We start from the raw sequence: 24,298 nt of genomic DNA, 5'->3' as shown, positions 1-24,298 counted from the left end.
GCTTTCCTAAGGGAATTGAATAAGCCCTTAAAGATATGAAATGGTTGCAGGAATGGACTGAAGAGTGGGACAAGCAGAATTGCTCTTGCAGAGAGCTGGTGAGGAGTTGATGGACTCAGTATTCTCCTTGGGCGCTGTAACCAGTCTGTGATTCTAAGATTCTATGTGCTTGGCTTGGAAATAGATCTTGTGGTGTTGCACATGGATCTGTGCAGGGGTCTCAACTGTTCACCATGTTTGTTAAAGACTTAGATAATGCAAGATAGAGGCATTGAGCAGAATGTTTTGCTCCCCAGGCAGGTTCTGAGGCAGGGGTGGGGGATGGGGAGAGCGTAAAAGATTCCCTTTGGGATCCCGCCCACTCCGACACTGACTTTATGATCACTTATGATCCCACCCAGCCTTAGTTTTTAGGCTGGCGAGCTTGGGTTGGTGCAGAGTGGGAAATTGACAAAGAAATAATTCTCCATCTTGGGCAGGAACAGGGGAGTTGTTCTTCAGTCTGCGGCACGGTAGCACAGTGGTTAGCACTGCTGCTTCACAGCTCCAGGGACCTGGGTTCGATTCCCGGCTCGGGTCACTGTCTGTGTGGAGTTTGCACATTCTCCTCGTGTCTGCGTGGGTTTCCTCCGGGTGCTCCGGTTTCCTCCCACAGTCCAAAGATGTGCGGGTTAGGTTGATTGGCCATGCCAAAAATTGCCCCCTAGTGTCCTGAGATGCGTAGGTTAGAGGGATTAGTGGGTAAATATGTAGGGATAAGGGGGTAGGGCCTGGGTGGGATTGTGGTCGGTGCAGACTCGATGGGCCGAATGGCCTCTTTCTGTACTGTAGGGTTTCTATGATTCTATGAAGGCTCCTTTAGATTTGGGGTGCTCACCCCTCTAGGACTTGGAACTCCGACCCTCCCTCTTCCCTGGCCTATCCCACAATGCCATGATCATCCCCCCTGCCCTTCCTGACCCCCAGGGCATTCTCTACCCTCCTGACCTTCGGACCTACCTTAAGAATGGTCCCAGGACTTAATTCCAAGCAGAGCCCTGCACTACCTCTTCTGGCCACTGCAGCATTATGCCTGGAGGGTGTAGAATGCTGACAACCAGATTGGTCGGCAGCTCTCAAAGGTGGGACTTCCTTCCAAGAGCAGGCTGAAGTCCTGCCCATTGCCAACCAGAGCTCAACTGAGCGTGAAATGGCAGTGGCCTTCTGAGATTGGGAATGGGTTACGCACCAACTCTCTATATGGCGAGCACTAGCCAAGTTTGACAATAGCACAAATAGGTGGAATCGTAAGTAGTATAGATGGCCCATAAAATTACAGAGACATTGACAGATTACACAAGTGGGCATAACATTGACTGATGGATTTCAACACAGATAAATGTGCTGCAATCCATTTAGGGTCAGAAGGGATGATCTGAATATTAGTTAAATAGTGAAAAGTTGGAACACTGAGATCCAAAGAGATTTAGGGAGCCACGTACCCAGATAATTAAAATATAGTGGTCAGGTATAAAAATAATCACAAAATCTAATAGAATGTCAGCCTATGTCACTTACAAGGCTGGAATATAAAGGAAAGGAAGTTGTGCTACAACTATATAAAATCTTAGCTAGACCACATCTGGATTTCTTTGTAGGGTTGCCAACCCTCCAGGATTGACTGGAGGATTAATCTCTAGAGCACTGTTGTATGCAACCCTGGAGAAAAATCACAGAGGCATTCAAATATTTATTGTGTCATTTTATTTAAACATTTCTCTTTCCCAGATATAAAAACTTCAAAAATGGGAAAAAAAAGATTGCCTGACTGATAGTCAAGCATCAAGGGCGGCACGGTAGCACAGTGGTTAGCACTGCTGCTTCACAGCTCCAGGGACCTGGGTTCGATTCCCGGCTTGGGTCACTGTCTGTGTGGAGTTTGCACATTCTCCTCGTGTCTGCGTGGGTTTCCTCCGGGTGCTCCGGTTTCCTCCCACAGTCCAAAGATGTGCGGATTAGGTTGATTGGCCATGCTAAAATTGCCCTTTAGTGTCCTGGGATGCGTAGATTAGAGGGATTAGCGGGTAAAATATGTAGGGATATGGGGGTAGGGCCTGGGTGGGATTGTGGTCAGTGCAGACTCGATGGGCCGAATGGCCTCTTTCTGTACTGTAGGGTTTCTATGATTTCTATGATCATCCAATTGGGTAATGAGCCTTTTTGCTTTTTAATGAGCATCGGAAGGTAGTATATCGCAAAGATGGATGTGTTGGCTGACTAATGGCTGGAGCATGGGGACAAGTCACGTGATGAAACCTCCAGGAACACATTTAATCATAGTTGGCAACCCTAAGTACAGCGTAGGGTTTTGAGCGCTGCAGCGGAGCAAGGATGTAATCCTTGTAATGTTGCCAGGGTTGCAAGGACAAGGTGAGAAGAGATTACATAAAGTCAGATATAAAACAGAGAACGCTGGAAATTCTCAGCAGATCTGGCAGCATCCGTGGATACAGAAAAAGCGTAAACATTTCAGGTCAAGAACTTTTCTTCAGACTGAGGGGAAATAGAAATGTAATCCATTTCAAGCAACGTGGGAGAAGGAAGAACAAAATGAAAGGTCTCTGATAGGGCAGAGGGCGGGAGTGATTAACTACTCCACACTTGCTTAAAATCTGAAATCAATTGATTTTGGTGTTAAACCCAGTTGTGACAAATTGCAGTGCCAGTGTGAGGTATGCAATTTGCTTTCTCTGTTTTCATCTACTTTTCAGCCAGTTAGGCAGCATTGACTTAACAATGTATTGCTTCATCTGGAAAAGCAGATGTTAAAGGTACAGCTGACAGCCCACACAAACTCTGATTAACATTATCATTTGCCAAACTAACCGCAAGTACTTATTCACTTAAACTTCGTAAATTGACATTCCAAAAATATTTTGCTGATTAAAGTCTTTATTATAAACATTCTATTTTATTTTTGATTTTGAAACAAAATTTCAATTTTGGAATAAATTCAGCAAAAAATATTCAGAGAGCCTAAAGATGAGCAGTGAGTTCCACCAGAACAAACCACAATGTTTTCATAGAGCCAACGGTTTGAAATGCGATCTAAACTTTTTCCATAGAATTACGACCTGTCTTATTGGGTCTGACCGTTTGGTTTTGAGTGAACTGAACACACAAAGAAATCTCCTGAAATAAAAATCAATTTTGGTCATGCTTGCTTCTCTATCTCAAAATGTGCAGGCATCAATTAATGAATCATGTTATTGAATAATTATTTATATTATTGAGGTTTCAATGGGATTTTCATCCTTGGCAAATAAATCCTCCAAACTCAAATAATGATCCCACCCTGATCTGTTCTTATTTCTGCCCCAAGTTTGTATCTAATTCATTTGCTTAACTCGACCAGGCACAGATGCCAATGTTTAACCCTGTTCAAAACAAGACGGAAAGATAGAGGAAGCAGAAAGTAGGTAGTTCAAATGTGGCTCCACACATTCCCTACAAACTATAGTCATAGAATCATAGAATCCCTACAGCGCAGAAAGAGGCCATTCGGCCTATCGAGTCTGCACCGACAACAATCCCACCCAGGCCCTATCCCTGCAACCCATCATATTTACCCTGCTAATCCCTCTAATTTATGCATCACGGGACACTAAGAGGCAATTTAGCATGGCCAATACACCTGACCTGCACATCTTTGGAGTGTGGGAGGAAACCAGAGCAACCGGAGGAAACCCATGCAGACACGGGGAGAACGTGCAAACTCCACACAGACAGTCATCCAAGCTAGGAATCGAGCCTGGATCCCTGGCGCAGTGAGGCAGCAGTGCTAGCCACTGTGCCACCATGCCGCCCCTAACCGGAGCACCCAGAGGAAACCCACGCAGATACGGGGAGGACATGCAGACTCCGGACAGACAGTCACCCAAGCCAGGAATCGAACCCGGGTCCCTGGCACTATGAGGCAGCAGTGCTAACCACTGAGCCACCGTGCCACCCCTAGTCCAACTGCACATGCCCACACTTTGGAGAAACAGATTTTCTTTGTGCATTTTTCCTTTTTCCTAAGTTGGCCCTTGGGGGAACTACCTTAGTTCCCTCTTCCCCGCATTCATGCTCATAAGGTGCACTGGATACAGCACAGACTCAGCTGCAAAGGTCCTGATATGTTGCATAAAGCACAGAGCGGCTATGCTAGTTTGGTCAATGCACATGCACAAAATACTATGATTTCATGTCAATCAAGTGCAGTACACATCTACATGTCTGCAACCTGATGACAGTGAAGGGTCAAGCTATTGACAGAACAGTGACTGGGCTCAGAAAGAGACTCCTGTGGGAGTCCGGAAGATGGCTGCTGAACGGCAATCATTAAAAAATCTGATGAGTTTAGCTTTGCCAGTGACAGCAGAACAAAATGATTTAAATTATCTATGAGCTATTCAGGGGGAAGGGGGAAGGGAAGAGTATAGATGCTAATATGCTGCTTTTAAAAAAAACAACCAAAACCCGTTTAAAGATCATCATGGCCTCCAGACAAGCTAAGTACAGTTATGTTCAGAGAACACAAATGAAGCCACAAATGATCCCAAATGATCCCTGCTGCTAAAATATTGATTTGAATTATTAACATTAATAAGTAATAAACAAATCTTTATCCAATATTGACTCTGACCTTTTACTGACTTGGATACATTTGTTGCCAAGGGAAAGGAAAATAAAATCTTTGTATAAATAATCATTTTTGACAACACTTGTTTAGTAGTTTCCAGTAATTTAAGCTGCTGCAACAAACCTGTGACTGCTTCATTTAAAATTCATTGGGGTGCAGTGACAAGTAGCACACACCAGCGATTGGCATCTTAAAGAAACATGGTCTTTATGGAAAAAATGCCTGGTAAACTTTTCCTTCTTTGTTTGGAAATGCCTGAATGTTTAGATCATGTCAAAAATCACTGTGTTACTGGCATGTACACCAGAAGGATGAAGAGTACAGATAGCTGCTCTAAAATTTGTATTACACCCAACATAAAAATGTTGCCAAAAACTGATTCATGGAGTCATAGAAGAAGGGGAATTAAATATCCACTTTAGGGGAAAACGGATTAAAATATGAGGGAGAAAATAATAGAAGGTATGTGGACATATGATGAAAGAAAGCTCCTGTGAATCACAACACAGATGGAGCAGTTGGGCCAAATGGCCTGTTTTTCTGCTGTACATTCTATGTAGTTTATGGAAAGATCAGTAACAGAGGGATGGAAGAAGCACATAACCAGAGATACAATGGTGCAGTTCAGATACAGAACGATATCTTCTAAAGGGAGGGGACAAACAATGTCACTGAGGAACCACTCGAGATCATGATTCACCGAGGTAGATTTTGGCTTTGTGTGATAGTGACCTGATATCGCCTTATGTGGAGAGAAGATTGAGGTGCTTTCTACTTGCAAGTTATTGTAGCTTCAACCTTCTCTCCACATAAGCAGATATCAGGACAAATTTGATCAAGGAACAAAATTTAAGGAGTGCTTTAAAGGAGCAGAGATAGGTACAGAGGTTTAGGGAACCAATTCCGGAGGTTAGGATCGAGACGCTGAAGGCAAGGCTGCCAAACAAACAGGTGATAATAAATTGGTGGGCCATTGTACACCTCTCCCAGTTTTGATTTCCAATCCTGTCCACTGGGATGAATGTAGACTGTATTGCTCATAAGGTCAAAATCTGCCCCATGGGGTCTGAAGTGCTTTTACAGTGTTAGGGTTTGGAGATTATTAAAGTTCTTTGATCTCAGGTCAGAACATGAGCACATTTTGATGCATTTCAGTGAATTTTAATTAACCTTTACAACACAGAGAAATGCTTCAGTGAAAATTCTTCACCCTTTGGCCACTGGATATTAGTGATTTTCAGCGCACAATACAAAGGACCTTCTCAGGTACATGGACAACATGTTAACAATATAAGTTTCAGAAAATGCTAGAAAAGCTCAGCAGGTCTGGCTGTATCTGTGGACACAGTAAGAAGTCTCACAACACCAGGTTAAAGTCCAACAGGTTTATTTGGTAGCAAATACCATAAGCTTTTGGAACGCTGCTCCTTCGTCAGATGGAGTGGAAATGTCCACTCCATCTGACGAAGGAGCAGCGCTCCGAAAGCTTATGGCATTTGCTACCAAATAAACCTGTTGGACTTTAACCTGGTGTTGTGAGACTTCTTACTGTCTTCACCCCAGTCCAACGCCGGCATCTCCACATCATGTATCTGTGGAGACAGAAACAGAGTTAATTTTGAATCCATGAGTCATACAAACTCAAAACATGAATTTAGTTTCTCTCTCCACAGATGCTGCCAGACCTGCTGAGTTTATCCAGCATTTTCAGCTTTTATTTCGGATTTCCAGATTCCACAGTATTTTGCTTAACATAAGATTTGTATTAGGATGGTGGGTGACCAAGTAGATCTTGTACTTTCATCAGCTCTCTGTCCCCATATTAATATATATGAGCAGCATGGTAGCACAATGGTTAGCATTCTGCCTCACAACGCAAGGGAACTGGTTTCAATTCCGGCCTCAGATGACTGTGGGGAGTTTGCACGTTCTCCCTGTGTCTGCGTGGATTTCCTCCGGGTGCTCCGGTTTCCTCCCACAGTCCAAAGGTGTGCAGGTTAGGTGGATTGGCCATGTTAAATTGCCCCTTAATGTCTGTCCCAAAATGTTTAGATTAGGGGGATTAGGAGGGTAAATGCATGGAGTTACAGGGACAGGACAGGGAATGGACCTGGTAAGATGCTCTGTCAGGGAGGCAGTGCAGACTCAATGGACCAAATGTCCTCCTTCTGCACTGTAGTGATTCTGTGAAGAATCTTGGATCTTGATATGTTACAAACATTTTGATGCAATACGAGTTTACTTCATTCTAACACATGGGCTGAAACCAGCTCACTCCTTCAACACATACCAGAGAGATCGGCATCATAAAACATTCTTCGAGCATTGTGAAAAGCTTTTTGAAGAAGTCTGTAATCCTTGCTGTGCTCAATCCTAACACCCCTGTCCTCCTGCTTCCTGATGTGGAGATGCCGGCGTTGGACTGGGGTAAGCACAGTAAGAAGTCTCACAACACCAGGTTAAAGTCCAACAGGTTTATTTGGTAGCAAATACCATAAGCTTTCGGAGCAATGCTCCTTCGTCAGATGGAGTGGTCTCTGTTCTCAAACAGGGCACAGACACAGAAATCAAATTGCAGAATACTGATTAGAATGCAAATCTCTACAGCCAGCCAGGTCTTAAATGTACAGACAATGTGGGTGGAGGGAGCATTCAACACAGGTTAAAGAGATGTGTATTATCTCCAGACAGTACAGCTTGTGAAATTGTGCAAGTCCAGGCAAGCTGTGGGGGTTACTGATAATGTGACATAAATCCAACATCCCGGTTTAGACCGTCCTCATGTGTGCGGAACTTGGCTATCAGTTTCTGCTCAGTGACTCTGCGCTGTCGTGTGTCGTGAAGCACTTCAGCAGTCACGGGCATTCAGCCTTGGATCTTCAGGTAAGCGTTCTCCAGGGTGGCCTTCACGACACACGACAGCGCAGAGTCACTGAACAGAAACTGATAGTCAAGTTCCGCACACATGAGGACGGTCTAAACCGGGATGTTGGATTTATGTCACATTATCAGTAACCCCCACAGCTTGCCTGGACTTGCACAATTTCACAAGCTGTACTGTCTGGAGACAATACACATCTCTTTAACCTGTGTTGAATGCTCCCTCCACCCACATTGTCTGTACATTTAAGAGCTGGCTGGCTGTAGAGATTTGCATTCTAATCAGTATTCTGTAATTTGATTTCTGTGTCTGTGCCCTGTTTGAGAACAGAGACCACTCCATCTGACGAAGGAGCATTGCTCCGAAAGCTTATGGTATTTGCTACCAAATAAACCTGTTGGACTTTAACCTGGTGTTGTGAGACTTCTTACTCCTGCTTCCTGCCAGCAACAAGTATAATGAAAGCAGATCAACAATTAACGCAGACACCAATTGAGCTGCTGACTGGTTTGGGTATTTTTCCACCACTTCCTTGCCAACAAATTCTATGGATGAAATGTTTGGACAGATTCCCTCTCCCTCTTATTGGCTCATTCTCTGTGTTCAGAATACAGGAACAAACACGTTTCACTCCTGCCTCTTGCTGGCCCCTCGCTTAATGAATAATTGCTTTTATTTTAAAGGTAAACTCACAAAGAAATGAAAGTAGAATATTCCCAGAATTGAATCTAGCGCACACTTGGAGAGGCTTGTGAGGAACTTCCATCTTAAAGCAAATGATAACAGAGCAGGTAAATCCAGGATTCAGCTGCTGATCTGTGCTGAGCTAGCAAATCTCAACAGGATCATTTCAGCTAAAGTATCCCTGAACTTAAGAGTGGAAAAGGAACCAACATCCCAGCCCCTGATCCCTAGGCAATGAAAGTACTTGTGGACGAGCGTCATGATCAAATAGCAGAACATTATCCCAATAGGTATTTATGAAAGGACGGTTGAAATTTTGAATGGTTGCACAGCAGATTTAACACTTGCTAGATCTGTACAAAATATACAAAATGTACAAAAAAAAAGGGCTTCAGGGAAAAGCCTGGGAACTACAGGCCGGTGAGCCTCACATCTGTGGTGGGTAAGTTGTTGGAAGGTATTTTGAGAGACAGGATCTACAGGCATTTAGAGATGCAAGGACTGATTAGGGACAGTCAGCATGGCTTTCTGAGTGGAAAATCATGTCTCACAAATTTGATTGAGTTTTTTGAAGGGGTAACCAAGAAGGTAGATGAGGGCAGTGCAGTTGATGTTGTCTACATGGACTTCAGCAAGGCCTTTGACAAGGTAACGCATGGTAGGTTGTTGCATAAGGTTAAATCTCACGTGATCCATGGTGAGGTAGCTAAATGGATAAAAAACTGGCTTGATGACAGAAACCAGAGGGTGGTTGTAGAAGGTTATTTTTCAAACTGGAGATCTGTGACCAGCGGTGTGCCTCAGGGATCGGCACTGGGTCCACTGTTATTTGTCATTTATATTAATGATTTGGATGAGAATATAGGAGGCATGGTTAGTAAATTTGCAGATGACACCAAGATTGGTGGCACAGTGGACACTGAAGAAGGTTATCTCCGATTGCAACGGGATCTTGATCAATTGGGCCAGTGGCTGATGAATGACAGATGGAGTTTAATTTAGATAAATGCGAGGTGATGCATTTTGGTAGATTGAACCAGGGCAGGACTTACTCAGTTAATGGTAGGGCATTGGGGAGAGATACAGAACAAAGAGATCTGGGGATACAGCTTCATAGCTCCTTGAAAGTGGAGTCACAAGTGGACAGAGTGGTGAAGAAGGCATTCGGCATGCTTGGTTTCATCGGTCAGAACATTGAATACAGGAGTTGGGACGTCTTGTTGAAGTTGTACAAGACATTGGTAAGGCCACACTTGAAATACTGTGTACAATTCTGATCACCCTATTATAGAAAGGATATTATTAAACTAGAAAGAGTGCAGAAGAGATTTACTAGGATGCTACCGGGACGTGATGGTTTGAGTTATAAGGAGAGGCTGGATAGACTGGGACCTTTTTCTCTGCAGCATAGAAGGCTGAGGGGTCATCTTATGGAGGTCTATAAAATAATGAGGGGCATAGATCAGCTAGATAGTCAATATCTTTTCCCAAAGGTAGGGGAGTCTAAAACTAGAGGGCAGAGGTTTAAGGTGAGAGGGGAGAGATACAAAAGGGTCCAGAGTGGCAATTTTTCACACTGAGGGTGGTGAGTGTCTGGAACAAGCTGCCAGAGGTAATAGTAGAGGCAGGTACAATTTTGTCTTTTAAAAAGCGTTTAGACAGTTACATGGGTAAGATGGGTATAGAGGGATATGGGCCAATTGCGGGCAATTGGGACTAGCTTAGGGGTTAAAAAAAAAGGGTGGCATGGACAAGTTGGACCAAACGGCCTGTTTCCATGCTGTAAACCTCTATGACTCTAAACAGATGTCTTAGTAACTATAAAAGTATTACTGTAGATTTTGGGTATCAATCCCTTTGATCTGACTACACTGTGCATGTCCTAGACTAGTAAAAGCTGTTCATTCTAAAGTCTAAAGGGCATTGTTATGAATATAACTTGTTGCTATGCCAATGCTTGTAATCCAAATCATCCACAAATCCTGAAGGGGAGACGATTTCCCTCTAAAAAACAATCCATAGGTTTTTGTTTCTCCTGACACCCTCACCATGGTATTTCAAAAGAAAAACTCACCTTTATTTAACATGCAAGTCAAAGTCTACAGTGTGTACAGTAAGGGCCATCAAACAGCAAATTAGATGAATGACTAATTAATGTATAGATATTGAGATTTGTCACCCTAATTTTGCAGGACCTGAAATCAGTGGAACACCAACATTCTGTAATCTTTTCTTCCTGTACAATGTGAAGGCTTTTAAAGTCAAGTCTGACATTATTGGCAGGTTAAATTTAATGCAGTGTGAAGTAATACATTCGAGCAGGAAGAATGAGGAGAGGCAATAAAAACTGCAAGATTACAATTCCAAAGAAGGTGCAGGGGTAGAGGCACCTGGGGCTGTGTGTGTATAAATCATTGAAGGTAGCAGAGCAGGCTGAGAAAGGCATTCAACATCCTTAGGCTTAATATATATAATAAAGAGGCTTAACATACAGAAGCAAATAATTTATGATGAACAGTTATGTAGTTTAAATTCAGCCTCAATTAAAGGATTGTGCCCAATACTGGGCAACCCATTATAGGAAGGATGTGAAGCATTAAAGAGGGTGCAGAAAAGATTTACAAGAATGGTTCCTGAGATGAGGTTCTTTAGTTACATAGATAGACTGGAAAAGCTGGGGCTGTCTCCATAGAGATCCAGGATTTGATAGAAATATTCAAAAGCATGACAGGTTAGGACAAAGTCGAAAAGGAGAAACAGGGATATCAATTTAAGGTGATTGGTAACAAAACCAAAGGTGACATGAGAAAAAGCTTTTTTACCCAGTGAGCGGTTAGGTTCTGGAATGCACTGTCTGAGAATATGGGTGAAGGTAGTTCCAATTGTGGATTTCAAAAGGGAACTGGAGAAGTGTCTGAAGTGAAACACTTGCAGGGCAACATGAAGAGGTGGGAGAGTGAGAGTAGCTATGTTGCTCTTGCACAGAGCTGACATAGACACAATGGACTGAATGGTTATAGCGCAGAAGGAAACCATTCTACTATTCTATTTAATCACTATTCCTGATTTAGTTCCTCCCCTTTCAATGCTGTCTGTGCCCAACACAGTGCACATTGTCCTTTCAATTAAGTTTTCAAATTAAAAATAATAAGTGATATTGTCAGTGGCATAAAAATCAAGTTCAAATTCCCAGCCCGTTTAGGATTTGGCTGGTGAAATATGACACCAGACCTGATCAGCACCTGGGCAAAGACTGAAGCATGATCATTCACTGCACAGTAAGTGGTAAGAGTCTACAATATTTTTACAACCAAATCCTAATCTTTCCCCACTTGGATCTGATACTCTCCAGTAGTTGAGGATTTCAACCGCTGGTCTTATCTAAAATCACAGACTCCAGAATTACTACTCCAAAAATACAATTTCATTAACTAATTTTTCACCTTCACTCGCTCAAGGAAATCACTCACATCTAATATGAACTGAGAGTGCCTTGCCTCACAATGTCTTCCATTTCCTCTCTTCTCCAGTAGGTGATAACTCTTGCTACAGTACAGGTCCACGGTCACCACTGACTTGCTACTCCATGTGAGAACTTATGACATCCACAGCCATTAATGTAGGCATCACAATCAGCCCAATCCTACTCTCACCTGAATTTGTATTTTCCAACAGCAGCCACAGCATAGCACAAAACCACAAGAAATAGGAGCAGGAGTAGACCACATTGCCCATTGAGCCTGCTCCACTATTCAATACCATCATGGTTGATTTTGGGCTTCAACTCCATTTTTTGCCCACTCCCCACATTCCTTAACTACCTGAGAAACCAAAAATCAGTTTATCCCAGACTTAAATGTCCTCAATGATGGAGTTAACAGGAACTCAGAGAGACATTTTTCCTTCTTACTGATGGATACTAAGGCCCACTGCAACATCCATCTTTAACCACAGCTGACATGAAATAACTCAGCACAAACAGTCAATCTGAAGTAAGACACCACTGGGTGCACTGGGAGAGACAAAATGTGAAACATATAGCCCCATTGATATCCAATTTGCACTGAGTTAGCAAATATAAATGAAGACATTCCATTTCTTGCCACTAACTTCTCTCATCCACTTGATAAATACAAGATTCCCAACTGCAAAGAAAGAAAAACCTTCACTTACCCAATGACGTACATGTCAATTCTTGCATCAACCGAATTCAGACCCAAAAGAGAAGTGACGTCATCAGGTGGAACAGCAGTGCCAACATTCCACGTAATTATTTGCATACTGTCAAAATTAGAAATAAGTTTTAAAAGGAGGAAACAACACTGAAGCAGAACACTTTGAACAAGCATAGGTCCAGTTTCTTCCTTTGTGTTGCTGAATAAGTGATATTGGAGCCTACAGGGATCGGTGCCAGCTAAGAGGCTCAGAGATATAGTGGGTGTCACCTTGCTCGAAAGGGTGGCATGGCATAGGGGGCATGGAAGTTGCGTGTGAGGCAGCAGGCAAGGAAGGTTGAGTACTGGTGTTGTAGACATGCATCAGTATTCTGAAGTCTTGCTTCAAAACCTTTTGGTATCAGGGAGTACTTGTGCAGAACTTTCTCTAGTGCAAATAGGTAGGTAAAATCAATGACAAGGTCTACTGCATATAGTGCATGGAAGGAAAGGACTTGAGAGACCATCTTTCCCTCTTCTATTTCACGTTCTTTTCCTCAAATTACTTTATTTTCAGGAGGATCAGGTTTTACAATAACTCTCAGCCTATTTGCTTTATTACTTACCTCAAGATCCACTTATTTAATTTTAATATTAGAGGCATTTTCTGACACTCAAGTTCCACTGCACGCACCCAATGTTCCTGTTTCTCAGTAATGTTTCATTCTGTTCTGAATGCTCTTAAATACATAATTGCAAATAATGTAACTTTCTAACTAAAATATATTAGAGTGAACAGGAAACACATTTGGAACAAGTAGATTCACTATCAAACCCCTCATAATTTGAAAAACATCTTCTTAGCTTCCTCTGCTCAAGTGGAGATGATCCCTACATCTCAAGACACCAGCTTCTCATCCTTGTGAATCTAACTGTTCAAAGGAGTGACCTATTTGATATGTATTAGTTGAAAAGTCTCCTTTCATTAAAAAAGGTTACTTCATTTGGAACTTCTTAAAGATTTTCCAGAACAGAATGAGAAATAATCAGGCATTTTAATGCAACTCTCCTCAGAATAATGGAAACACTTTTCATTCATCTTGCTCAACTCACTCAAGGGAAATGAATCTCAATGATAATTATATATTAATTAGGTGTTTAATGGTATTCAGATAGTGAGCATTAACCGGGGATTCATTTCTGCTTCCATATACAGAAGCAGGCTGTGACTGTGGGTCTGGAGGTGCATGTTTGTAATGTATTTCTCTGTAATTAAATACTTATTGGTGTGCTCCAGTTCAATCCTTCACTGCCTGGTTACCTTAACTGTTACACTTGCTAATCTCAGTCACAGTTGTGGGAAGGGTGCTACAATTGATCTTAGCTTTCCGAATTCGGGTTAGTTAGGGTCCTGTTTACTGTTTCTTAACTTATACTAGAAAATGGATATCAGAAGAGAAAATATTGGTTTGTGATGGTCTCCATGTTACAATAATCTGCCAAAATCTACTCCCTGTGTTAAAAAGGGCCATTAACAACAGTGATCACACTCAAGCGCTTTGAGGTATTCTGAGTTTGTGGAAGGTGCAAGAGAGGATCTAACCATCACCCCTTAACACTCAATGGCATTAACATTGCTGAATCCACCACTATTAACATCCTGGGGTTACCATTGACATGGGAACGCCACCACTTGTAGGTCCCCCTCCAAGTCACTCACCATCTGGCTTGGAACTATATCACCACTCCTTCACTGTCACTGGGTCAAAATCCTGGAACCCCCTTCCTTACTGTACTGTGGACGTACCTACACCTCAGGGATAGCAGCAGTTCAAGAAGGCAGCTCACTACCATCTTCACAAAGGCAACTAGGGATGAAAAATAAATGTTGGCCTAACCAGTGATGCCCACGTCCCATAAATGAATAAAAACATTTTTCTTTCCATTTGGGTGGGGCACAGGAGGGTTTCCCAGGCACATTGAACTACAGCATGACAGGAGTCATCATCTTCAGGACACAAGAGACAAAACCTCAGATGTAGGATCATCACCAAGGTAGAGTCACACATTCGCTGATGGAAATCTAACTGCTGAAATCTTGTCCACAGGAGGAAATAGAGCTGACAGGAGTACAAAAAGCAAGGTGGGATAATAGCGACTCTGTAGCTTCAATACAAAGAAATGTGTATAAAAAACAGTTGTTAATTTACCACTGAAGCACCAACATTCCTCTAGTGGATGAGAGATTTTGACTAAACAAAATTGGGAAAAATTACAATGTAATATAACTCATGAACTCCTCGTGTAGCCACTAATTATTTCTTATTTACCCTATAATCACCTCTCAGTGACGTCAATTAGTATGAGTTCATTCGCATAGTTGTTTCCAGACACAGTAAATTATATAAAAAGAAGCTCATCGAGTAGGAGGCTGCAATTCAGATGACGTCAATAATTCTCTCAAACTGTTCTCAAGCTGCCACCGCCTCCTCCTCCTCAATTAGCTCGCTGCATTGATGCTGTTGGGACTCCTCGCAAATTAAAAGATCAGGTAAAGGGTCATCAACGGGGAAGTTCTCCCATTTGAAAGAACCAATTTTTTAAAATACTTTTCCAATTCAATCAAATCAAGTCCAATTCACAATCTCAACAAGTTGAGACATTCCCGATCCAAGCTGACAAGACAGGGTCTGCAACCCCAGTCTTGGGCCTGAGAGTCTTGTCTACATGAGCCAAGCTGATTGGAGTAGGCGCAGGTCTTCCTCCTCCAAGGCTTGATCTCATTTGCATCTTAGCCAAAAGGCTGAGATGCCACTTTTAAAAATTGCTTCATATGAAAATGAAGCTTAAATGTAACCTAATGACCTCAACCAAGTGCAGAATCTGCATACTAAACTTGATCTTAGCCAAAAGGCCGAGGGGGATTCAAAGTTGAAGACACATCCAGCAGCCAATCTGACCTTGTAATGTCTCAATTACAATAACAGCAACACATCATGTTGCAGCTGACATGCAGTTCACTTATTGTTAAATAATAATAACTGGAAGCCTCTCCATAGTCCCTTCTTAGGGCTGAGAGATGGTCATTTTTCTCATTCAATCCACATGCCCAACAATTAACAATTCCTTCTATTTTCATTATTAGGTGGGTATTGTTGACATTCAGATCACATAATACCTCATTCAAATCTGCTTTAACAGTTAGTTAAATTGGGAATGGTTGCCAACAATACAGCCTAACACCCTTCTTTGTACTGGAACACACAGCTCACTGTATATCAAAGGAATTCAATTTGCATGATTTTTGCTTTTTATATCTGATCACATCATATCAGAAGCTGGTTAATTTGAATCTGATTAGTTCAAAGGTGTAACTGAAGGTAATGTTCCAATGTCTGCAGCCAGCATTTTTTCTTTCCTTCACTGAAGGCATTCACGTTTGTTGAGGTACAGCTCCACTATTCTGGCCAACCCACAGTACCCCAGCCAGGTTTCATGACAGCTTAAACAGCAAATGTCAGGAAGTTTCTCAACTACGGAGAAGTAGAAGTACAGGGCGGCACGATGGCAAAATGGTCAGCACAGCGCCAAGGACCCGGGTTCAATTCTGGCCTCGTGTTACTGTCTGTGTGGAATTTGTACGTTCTCCTTGTATCTGCGTGGGTTTCCTCCGGGTGCTCCGGTTTCCTCCCACAGTCCAAAGATGTGAAGGTTAGGTGGATTTGCACGCTAAATTGACCCTTAGTGTCAGGGGGATTAGCAGGGTAAATATATGGGGTTGCGGGAATAGGGCTTGGGTGGGATTGTGGTTGGTGCAGACTCGATGAGCCAAATGGCCTCCCCCTGCATTGTAGGGATTCTATGATTCTGGTGCCACCGCAGCCCCGTGTAACTATCTTCACTTCATCCTCACATATAAACATAAGAAATAGAATTCGACCATTTGACCCTTCAAGGCTGCTTCACCATTTAATGTGCTCTTCCACATCAACTCCACCTTCCTACTCAATTCCCATATCCTTTATTCCTCTTAGAATCCAAAAATCTACTGATCTCCGTCTTCAATAAATTAATTAGCTGGGATTTTCGGGCCTCCCTGCGGTGGGTTTCCCAGCGGCAGAGGCAGCTTATTATTGGCGGATCTTCCAGTTCCGCCAAAGGCAATGGCCATTTGTGTTACTCGCCTACCCCACCAGCAGGAAACCCAATGCGGAAGGTCACCTCTGATGGGATCAGAAGATCCCACCAGCAGGAAGCACTGGAAAATCTCACCCATTGACAGAACTTTCTGGTCTCTTTCTGGACAAGTTGGGCTGAAGGGCTTGTTTCCATGCTGTAAACCTCTATGACTCTGGGATGGAGAATCCAAATATTTATAATCTTTTGAGTAAAGAAATTTCTCCTCATTTCAGATCTAAGTGGTTCTAGAATATCCAGCCAGGGAAACATCTTCTCAACACCTATCCAATTAAGTTCCTTCAGAATTTTATGTTTCAATTAGATTACCTCACATTCTTCCAAATTCTCAGGTTTAAAGATCAAAGGTGGAATTTTTACACAATTGCACAGAGCACTGGATCAGGTGTGAAAATCTGTGAAACTTGCTGGCTTCCCAGCTGCCTATTCTAGGCAGACCAAACAGCACTCTGTGCAATTTCAAGGTGCTGCTGCCCCAATCTTAAACTAAAGTTAAAGGCCCCCTCTTCTCCTCTCCAGGGACATTCGGACCCCCCACCCTACAAACAGGAGTCCCCTCCCCATGAACATGGGGAACACCCCCAACCCTCGCATGCAGAGGGCCAACCCCCCTCACACAACTGAAAGACTGGGGCACTTGCACCCCCATACCAGGCAACAAGCATTAGGGTGACCCAACCCCCACTTCCCCGTCTCTGCCAGCAACGGGGTACTCCCGCTATAATCTCCACCCCCAATGCTGGCACAAGCCCCTCCCCCATCAACCATCATCCCCACTCCCCCCCCTCCCCCCCCCAGCACATACATAAAGGAAAGACCTCAATGGGGCTACAGAGAGGGCCTGCACTGGCATTGCCAACCTGCTCAGCCACGTCCCTCACCAGGGGTTATACTTACCTCTGCAACCCCGGCGTGGTCATCATGACTGGTTTTCATTTTGAAAACCAGCAGTGATTTCTGTCAGCGTGATGGCACGCTGGCCATGTGGGGGGTGGACACATTCAATGCTCCAAGCAGCAATGGCATTAAGCTGCTTAATGACATTAAAATTAAGTCAATTTCATGGAAATCAGGTTCATACCCTCATACATCGCTGGCAGGGACGGGAAAGATATCAAACCGAGATCTTGCCGCCGCAATTCCTGTTCTGGCCCTCTCGCGAGATTCAGCGGCTAAAGCGGGATTGAGCCCAGACCAATGGGCCCTCAGATTCGTGCCCCAAGTCTCTCAATTACTCCCCAAGTGAACAATCCCATCATCCCAGGAATCAATCCAGTAAATATTCATTGTACTCCCACCAAGCCAAGTATGTCCTTACTTAGGTAGGAAGAACAAACAGTACTCGATGTGTGGACTCACAAGACCCCATATAATTGCAATAAGATTTCTTTACTCTTATATTCCAATCCCTCATAATAACGGTTAACATACCATTTGCTTCGCCAATGACTTGCTGTACAGACATGTCAACTTTCTGTGAATTGTGCATGAGAACTTCCAGGTCTTCTGAATCCCAGAGTCTCTCACCATTCATAGAATATTCTGCTTCTTTAATTTTTTCTTCAAAAGTAGATAACTTCAGACTTCCCAAAATTTTATTCCATCTGTCATATTCTTCCCCACTCACTTAACCTGTCTGAATGCTTTCACAGCCTCACTGCAAGTTTCTCATGGTTTACTTCCCACCTAGCTTTGTATCATCAGAAAACTTGAAGGTATATGCAATCCTTTCATTTATGAGCCGAGAATATAAGAGCAGGAAGGTTATGCTGAAACTATATAAACCTTTAGTTAAGACACAACTTGACTACAATGTGTAGTTCTGGTCACCTCATTACAGAAATTGCATTAGAGAGGGTACAGAGGAGATTTAGGAGGATGTTGCCAGGACTGGAAAATTGCAGCTCTGAGGAAAGATTGAATAGTGTGGGGTTGTTCTCCTTGGAGCAGAGGAGGCTGAGGGGAGATTTGATTGAGATATACAAAATTGAGAGTGGACTGGATGAAGTGGATGGAAGGGTCGATTTACTATAGCATACAGCTCAGTGATTAGGGGGCATGAATTTAAAGTGATTGGTAAAAACAGCAGAGGGGAGATGAAGAAAATGTTTTTCACCCAGAGGGTTGTGGGGGGTCTGGAACTCACTGCCTGAAAGGGTAGGGTAGAGGCAGAAATCTGCAGGGCTATGAACCAAATGCTGGAATGTAGGATTAGGCTGGATGGCTCATTTTTTGGCCATGAAGGCACAATAGATCAAGTGGCCTTTCTGTTTTCTGTCCTCCGTCCATGTTAATGTATTAGCCAAAATCCCATGAGCCCTAATTTTGTGTGACATTTAATGGAATGTTTTTTGAAAATTCAAATGCAACATTCGCTGGTTTCTCCTATCTATCCTGCTAGCTACACCCTCAGAAAACTCTGAACAGTTTGGCATACATGATTTCCCTTTCATATGTCTGATCATATTATGGTTTGGAGTTACCGGCGTTGGACTGGGGTAGGCACAGTAAGTAGTCTCACAACACCAGGTTAAAGTCCAACAGGTTTATTTGGTAACACAAGCTTTCAGAGCACCGTTCCTTCATCAGGTGAGTGCAGGATTTGTTTCACAAACAGGGCATATATAGACACAAACTCAATTACAAGATAATGGTTGGAATGTGAGTTTTAACAGGTAATCAAGTCTTTACAGGAGCAGACAATGTGACTGGAGAGAGGGTTAACCACAGGTTAAAGAGGTGTGAATTGTCTCCAGCCGGGACAGTTAGTGAGATTTTGCAAGCCCAGGCAAGTCGTGGGAGTTACAGATAGTGTGACATGAACCCAAAATCCCAGTTGAGGTTGTCCTCATGTGTGCGGAACTTGGCTATCAGTTTCTGCTCAGCGATTCTGCGTTTCAATCAGTGCTCCAAAACTAGGCCCCTAATAATAGACTTTGGCTTATAAAATGATGAAGATGTTTATAGAATGATGAAGGGGATAGATAGAGTGAACGTTCAAAGACTATTTCCTTGGGTGGATGGAGCTATTACAAGGGGGCATAACTATAGGGTTCATGGTGGGAGATATAGGAAGGATATCAGAGGTAGGTTCTTTACGCAGAGAGTGGTTGGGGTGTGGAATGGACTGCCTGCAGTGAAAGTGGAGTCAGACACTTTAGGAACATTTAAGCGGTTATTGGATAGGCACATGGAGCACACCAGGATGATAGGGAGTGGGATAGCTTGATCTTGGTTTCAGATAAAGCTCGGCACAACATCATGGGCCAAAGGGCCTGTTCCGTGCTGTACTGTTCTATGTTCTATGTTCTACTGATGTCAGGCTAACTAGTGCTTTGCTTCACTACTTCCAGAATGTTTGTGTCTTCCACTTTGAAGAGATACAAGATGTTTGTTTCATGTCTCTGCCATTGCCTTATCTTCTATTAGAATTTTTCCTGTCTCTGTCTCTAAAGAACCCACATTTACTTAAGCTAATCTCTTCCTTTTACATACCGATCAAAGCTTTCACAATCTGTATTTATGTTTCTTGACAGTTTAATTCCACATTCTCTATTTCTTTGTCAATTTCTTGATCATCTTTTGCTGAATTTTAAAATCCTCATAATCCTCAGGTGCATTCTCTTTCTGGTAACATTATAAGCATCTTCCTTTAATCCAATATTATCTTTTAATCCCCCGGTAGCCACAGTAGGACCATTTGTCCCATGGGGGTTTTACTTTTTAAGGGATTATATATTTGTTTCAAATTATGAATTAAACAATGACAGGCATTTAAATTACTATCTGCCATCAAATCTTTGAGTCTAGATTATGACCAGGAAGGAGCAGTTCTAGTGCAGCTGAACCCAGCCTGGCAACAGTGTGTTTTCTACAATGAATGCAAACAGCGGAGTTGGCAACTGCCTCTGGACAAAGAATCCAGCTTGCTGACCACATTTCTAATGCCATTCAGTCATTATTGTTTCAGTATTTAGCCCTTTGGAGTAGTATCCACTCCTATTGCGTCCACTCCTGAAATTTTCCAGGGAACAATGTCTCACACTCTAGAAGGCATGGAAGAAATAATATGCCAAATTGATGACATACTTGTATATGGTTCCATGAAGGAAGAACATGGTTGCAGAGTCAGAGCAATCCTGAGAGTATTACAGGATGCACGTCTAACACTGAATAAAAATGTTAATTTGTCAAACCTAAGATCAAGTTTCTAGGTCATAATGCAAGCTACTTGAATTACAATTGATCCCCAAAAATTGGAAGTAATCAGAGAATTTCCACAACCCAGGAGCACAACTGAGCATCAAAGATTCTTCAGGACGGTTAACCAAAATGTTCTTACCAAATACAGCAGAGATTAACAAGCCCTTGAGACAGAGGGGTCAACAGTGAAACTGAATATGGATCAGCAAAATGTATTCAAAAGGATTGATTAACTTTTGATCCCTTCTGAAATCTTGGCATATTACATCCCAGAATTACCACCCATGGTAGCAACAGATGCATCATCTACCGATCTGGGAGTAGTTTTATTTCATGTGCAAAGAGATGGCAAGCATAGATCAGTCTATTATCCTCTAGATCACATAGGAAACATTGATGGCAACATGGACATGCAAAAAAACTCCAGACTATATTGTGGGATTGTGTTTCAAAATCAAAACAGACTATAACCCACTAGTCACCCTTCTGAACATGAAATAAATTGTGAAGATGTTGTCCAGGATCCAGTGATGCAGACTGAGCTTGATGAGATATGATTCCATCACAGAGTACGTGCAAGGGACGTATCAAACAACAGCAGACACATTGCCACAAATACTATCAGATGGAACCAAAGGAACCAAGCAAGAGGATTTATATTTCATCCTCAATTACTCAAACTATTAAAAAGTTGCAGGAAATAAAACAAGCCCAGCAATGAGATGAAAAATGTCTCCAAGTACTAGAATATTGTCTGGAAGGATGGCCAGGCTATGTCCCCATTAATCTAATACTATGGCAGTAATTTAAACAGTGCAAGCATCTCACAATTATTGACAATTTACTTGTGTTCAACAAGAGAACAATCAAACCAAGATCTATATATATAGTTTACAGAGACAAATACAAACTATAATCATATATATACAAATATCAAATTGATTTGATATTCTTCAAAGATGTCACCAAAATCCTCTAGGAATAACAAAATGTCATGTGTGAGCTTGGCAATCAATCTGACGGCCATATACTATTTGCTCCACAAAATAAGTCTTACTTGTGCCTTAAACAGCCAAGAACAACAGAACCACTATGACCTTTTACTTTTCCATCAAGGCCATGGGAATGCCTGGGAATTGATTTATTTGAATTTAGAGGGAAAAAAGGGGAAACCTTCCTTTTTACCACTGATTACTACTCACAGTGGATTAAAGTAAAGCAGCAGCAGTCATGAAATCCCTTAAAAGAATTTATAAGACCATAAGACCATAAGACATAGGAGCGGAAGTAAGGCCATTCGGCCCATCGAGTCCACTCCACCATTCAATCATGGTTGATTTCAACTCCATTTACCCGCTCTCTCCCCATAGCCCTTAATTCCTCGAGAAATCAAGAATTTATCAATTTCTGTCTTGAAGACGCTCAACGTCTCGGCCTCCACAGCCCTCTGTGGCAATGAATTCCACAGACCTACCACCCTCTGGCTGAAGAAATTTCTCCTCATCTCTGTTCTAAAGTGACTCCCTTTTATTCTAAGGCTGTGCCCCCGCGTCCTAGTCTCCCCTGCTAATGGAAACAACTTCCCTACGTCCATCCTATCTAAGCCGTTCATTATCTTGTAAGTTTCTATTAGATCTCCCCTCAACCTCCTAAACTCCAATGAATATAATCCCACGATCCTCAGACATTCATCGTATGTCAGGCCTACCATTCCTGGGATCATCCGTGTGAATCTCCGCTGGACCCGCTCCAGTGCCAGTATGTCCTTCCTGAGGTGTGGGGCCCAAAATTGCTCACAGACATCGTATTGTCTGACAATGGGCCGCACTTTGCTAATGACCTATTCCACAATTTCAGAAACGAATATGGCTTCATTCATGTAATCAGTTAATCTTGCTATTGTCATGGTTGAGACATGATGGAAAATATATATTCATCAACTGGGCTACTTAATAAAATTTTTTTTGTGCTTTTCAAAATGGACAATTGCTGAGTTGACAAGGTGTCTTCAGCTGGTCACATGCTGCCTACCCACAATTTCAAAGTTATCTAAGGTTAATACCTCAAACATCATCCCCCGCCCCTTGCATAGCATAAATATTCCAACCAAGTTAAACATGGAAATATCAAACACAGCAGATGTTCAGTCTGCTCCAGCCATCTTCAAACAAAGACAACCCTTCACAGGTCCTAATCTCCAATAATGGTGCTAATGGCCTAAGCATTAACTGTTCTGACACAACGGCTTCAACAAGAGGGCCTTGTTTAACATAGGTAAAACCCTAACTTGTATTATTGTGGCCACGTCCTGAACCCTCTTCCTTTTTCCTTCTTGACCGTTTACTGTGATGAAATGTAGTGGACGTTGCAAAATCCCTCTTGCAAAAAAAAAGACTTTATAAAGTAGCCCAGTTGATGAATAAATATGTGTGTAAAAAATAAACCAACCCTTTTATTTTATCTTACCTTGAGTTTGCTGTGCAAGAAAGGCGGCATGGTGGGACAGTGGTTAGCACCAGGGCTCCAGGTTCAATTCCGGCCTCGAGTAACTGTGTGGAATTTGCATGTTCTCCCTGTGTCTGCTCCAGTTTCCTCTGGGTGCTCCAGTTTCCTCCCATATTCCAAAGATGTGTACATTAGGTGGATTGGCCATGCTAAATTGTCCCTCAGTGTCCAAAGATGTGTAGGTTAGGAGAATTAGCAGGGTTAATACGTGGGATTACAGGAATAGAGCCTGGGTAAGGTGCTCTTTTGGAGAGTTGGTGCAGACTCGATGGTCCGAATGGCCTCCTGCTACACTGTAGGGATTCTATGAAGTTATTAATAAAGGATTGGAACATTCCAAACTTAAGGGTTGGGGAAATTATCCCATCATTTACATGTTTAACATCTGTCATTGGGAAATTGTTAAAATCCATTATTAAGGAAGTAGTAACAGGACATTTAGAAAGTCAAAACGGAATCCATCAGAGTCAGCATGGTTTTATGAAAGGTAAATCATGTTTGACTCATTTGCTTCAGTTCTTCGAAGATGTCATGAGCAAGATGGATAATGGTGATCCTGTAGATGTAGTATATCTGGACTTCCAAAAAGCACTTGACAAGGTGCCACACAAAAGGTTAATACACAAGGTTAGTTCACATGGGATTAGGGGTCATTTATTATCTTGGATTGAGGATTGGCTAACCAACTGGAAGCAGAGAGTCAGGATAAATGGGTCTTTTTCTGGTTGGCAAAATGTAACTAGTGGGATGCCAGAGGGTTTGGTCCTCAGCCCCCAACTATTTACAATCTATATTAATGACTTGGATGCAGGGAGAGTAGGTTCCATAGCCAAATTTGCAGATGACACTAAAATAGGAGGGGATAGTAAGTTATGATAATGAAATAAGAAATTTGCAAATGGATATGGATAGGTTAAGTAAATGGGGCAATATTTGGCAGATGGAGTTTAACATGAATAAGTACGAGATTATTCATTCTGGTAGGAAAAATACAAAGGCAATTATTATCTA

At 42.4% G+C, this 24,298-nt stretch overlaps 1 protein-coding gene across 1 annotated transcript in view; it reads right to left on the bottom strand.

Annotated features, from left to right (window-relative positions):
- inpp5jb (inositol polyphosphate-5-phosphatase Jb) overlaps positions 1-24,298 on the bottom strand; it is an 83,551-nt gene that overhangs the window by 44,230 nt on the left and 15,023 nt on the right. Inside the window, exon 3 of the mRNA XM_078227678.1 lies at positions 12,402-12,509. Within this exon, the coding sequence (XP_078083804.1) occupies positions 12,402-12,509 (108 nt within the window). The remainder of the gene's footprint in view (positions 1-12,401; positions 12,510-24,298) is intronic.

Source organism: Mustelus asterias, chromosome 13 (assembly GCF_964213995.1).
Source record: "Mustelus asterias chromosome 13, sMusAst1.hap1.1, whole genome shotgun sequence".
Lineage (NCBI taxonomy): Eukaryota > Metazoa > Chordata > Chondrichthyes > Carcharhiniformes > Triakidae > Mustelus > Mustelus asterias.
The sequence above is the reverse complement of the archived record's forward strand: the minus strand, read 5'-3'. Positions and strand labels throughout refer to the sequence as shown.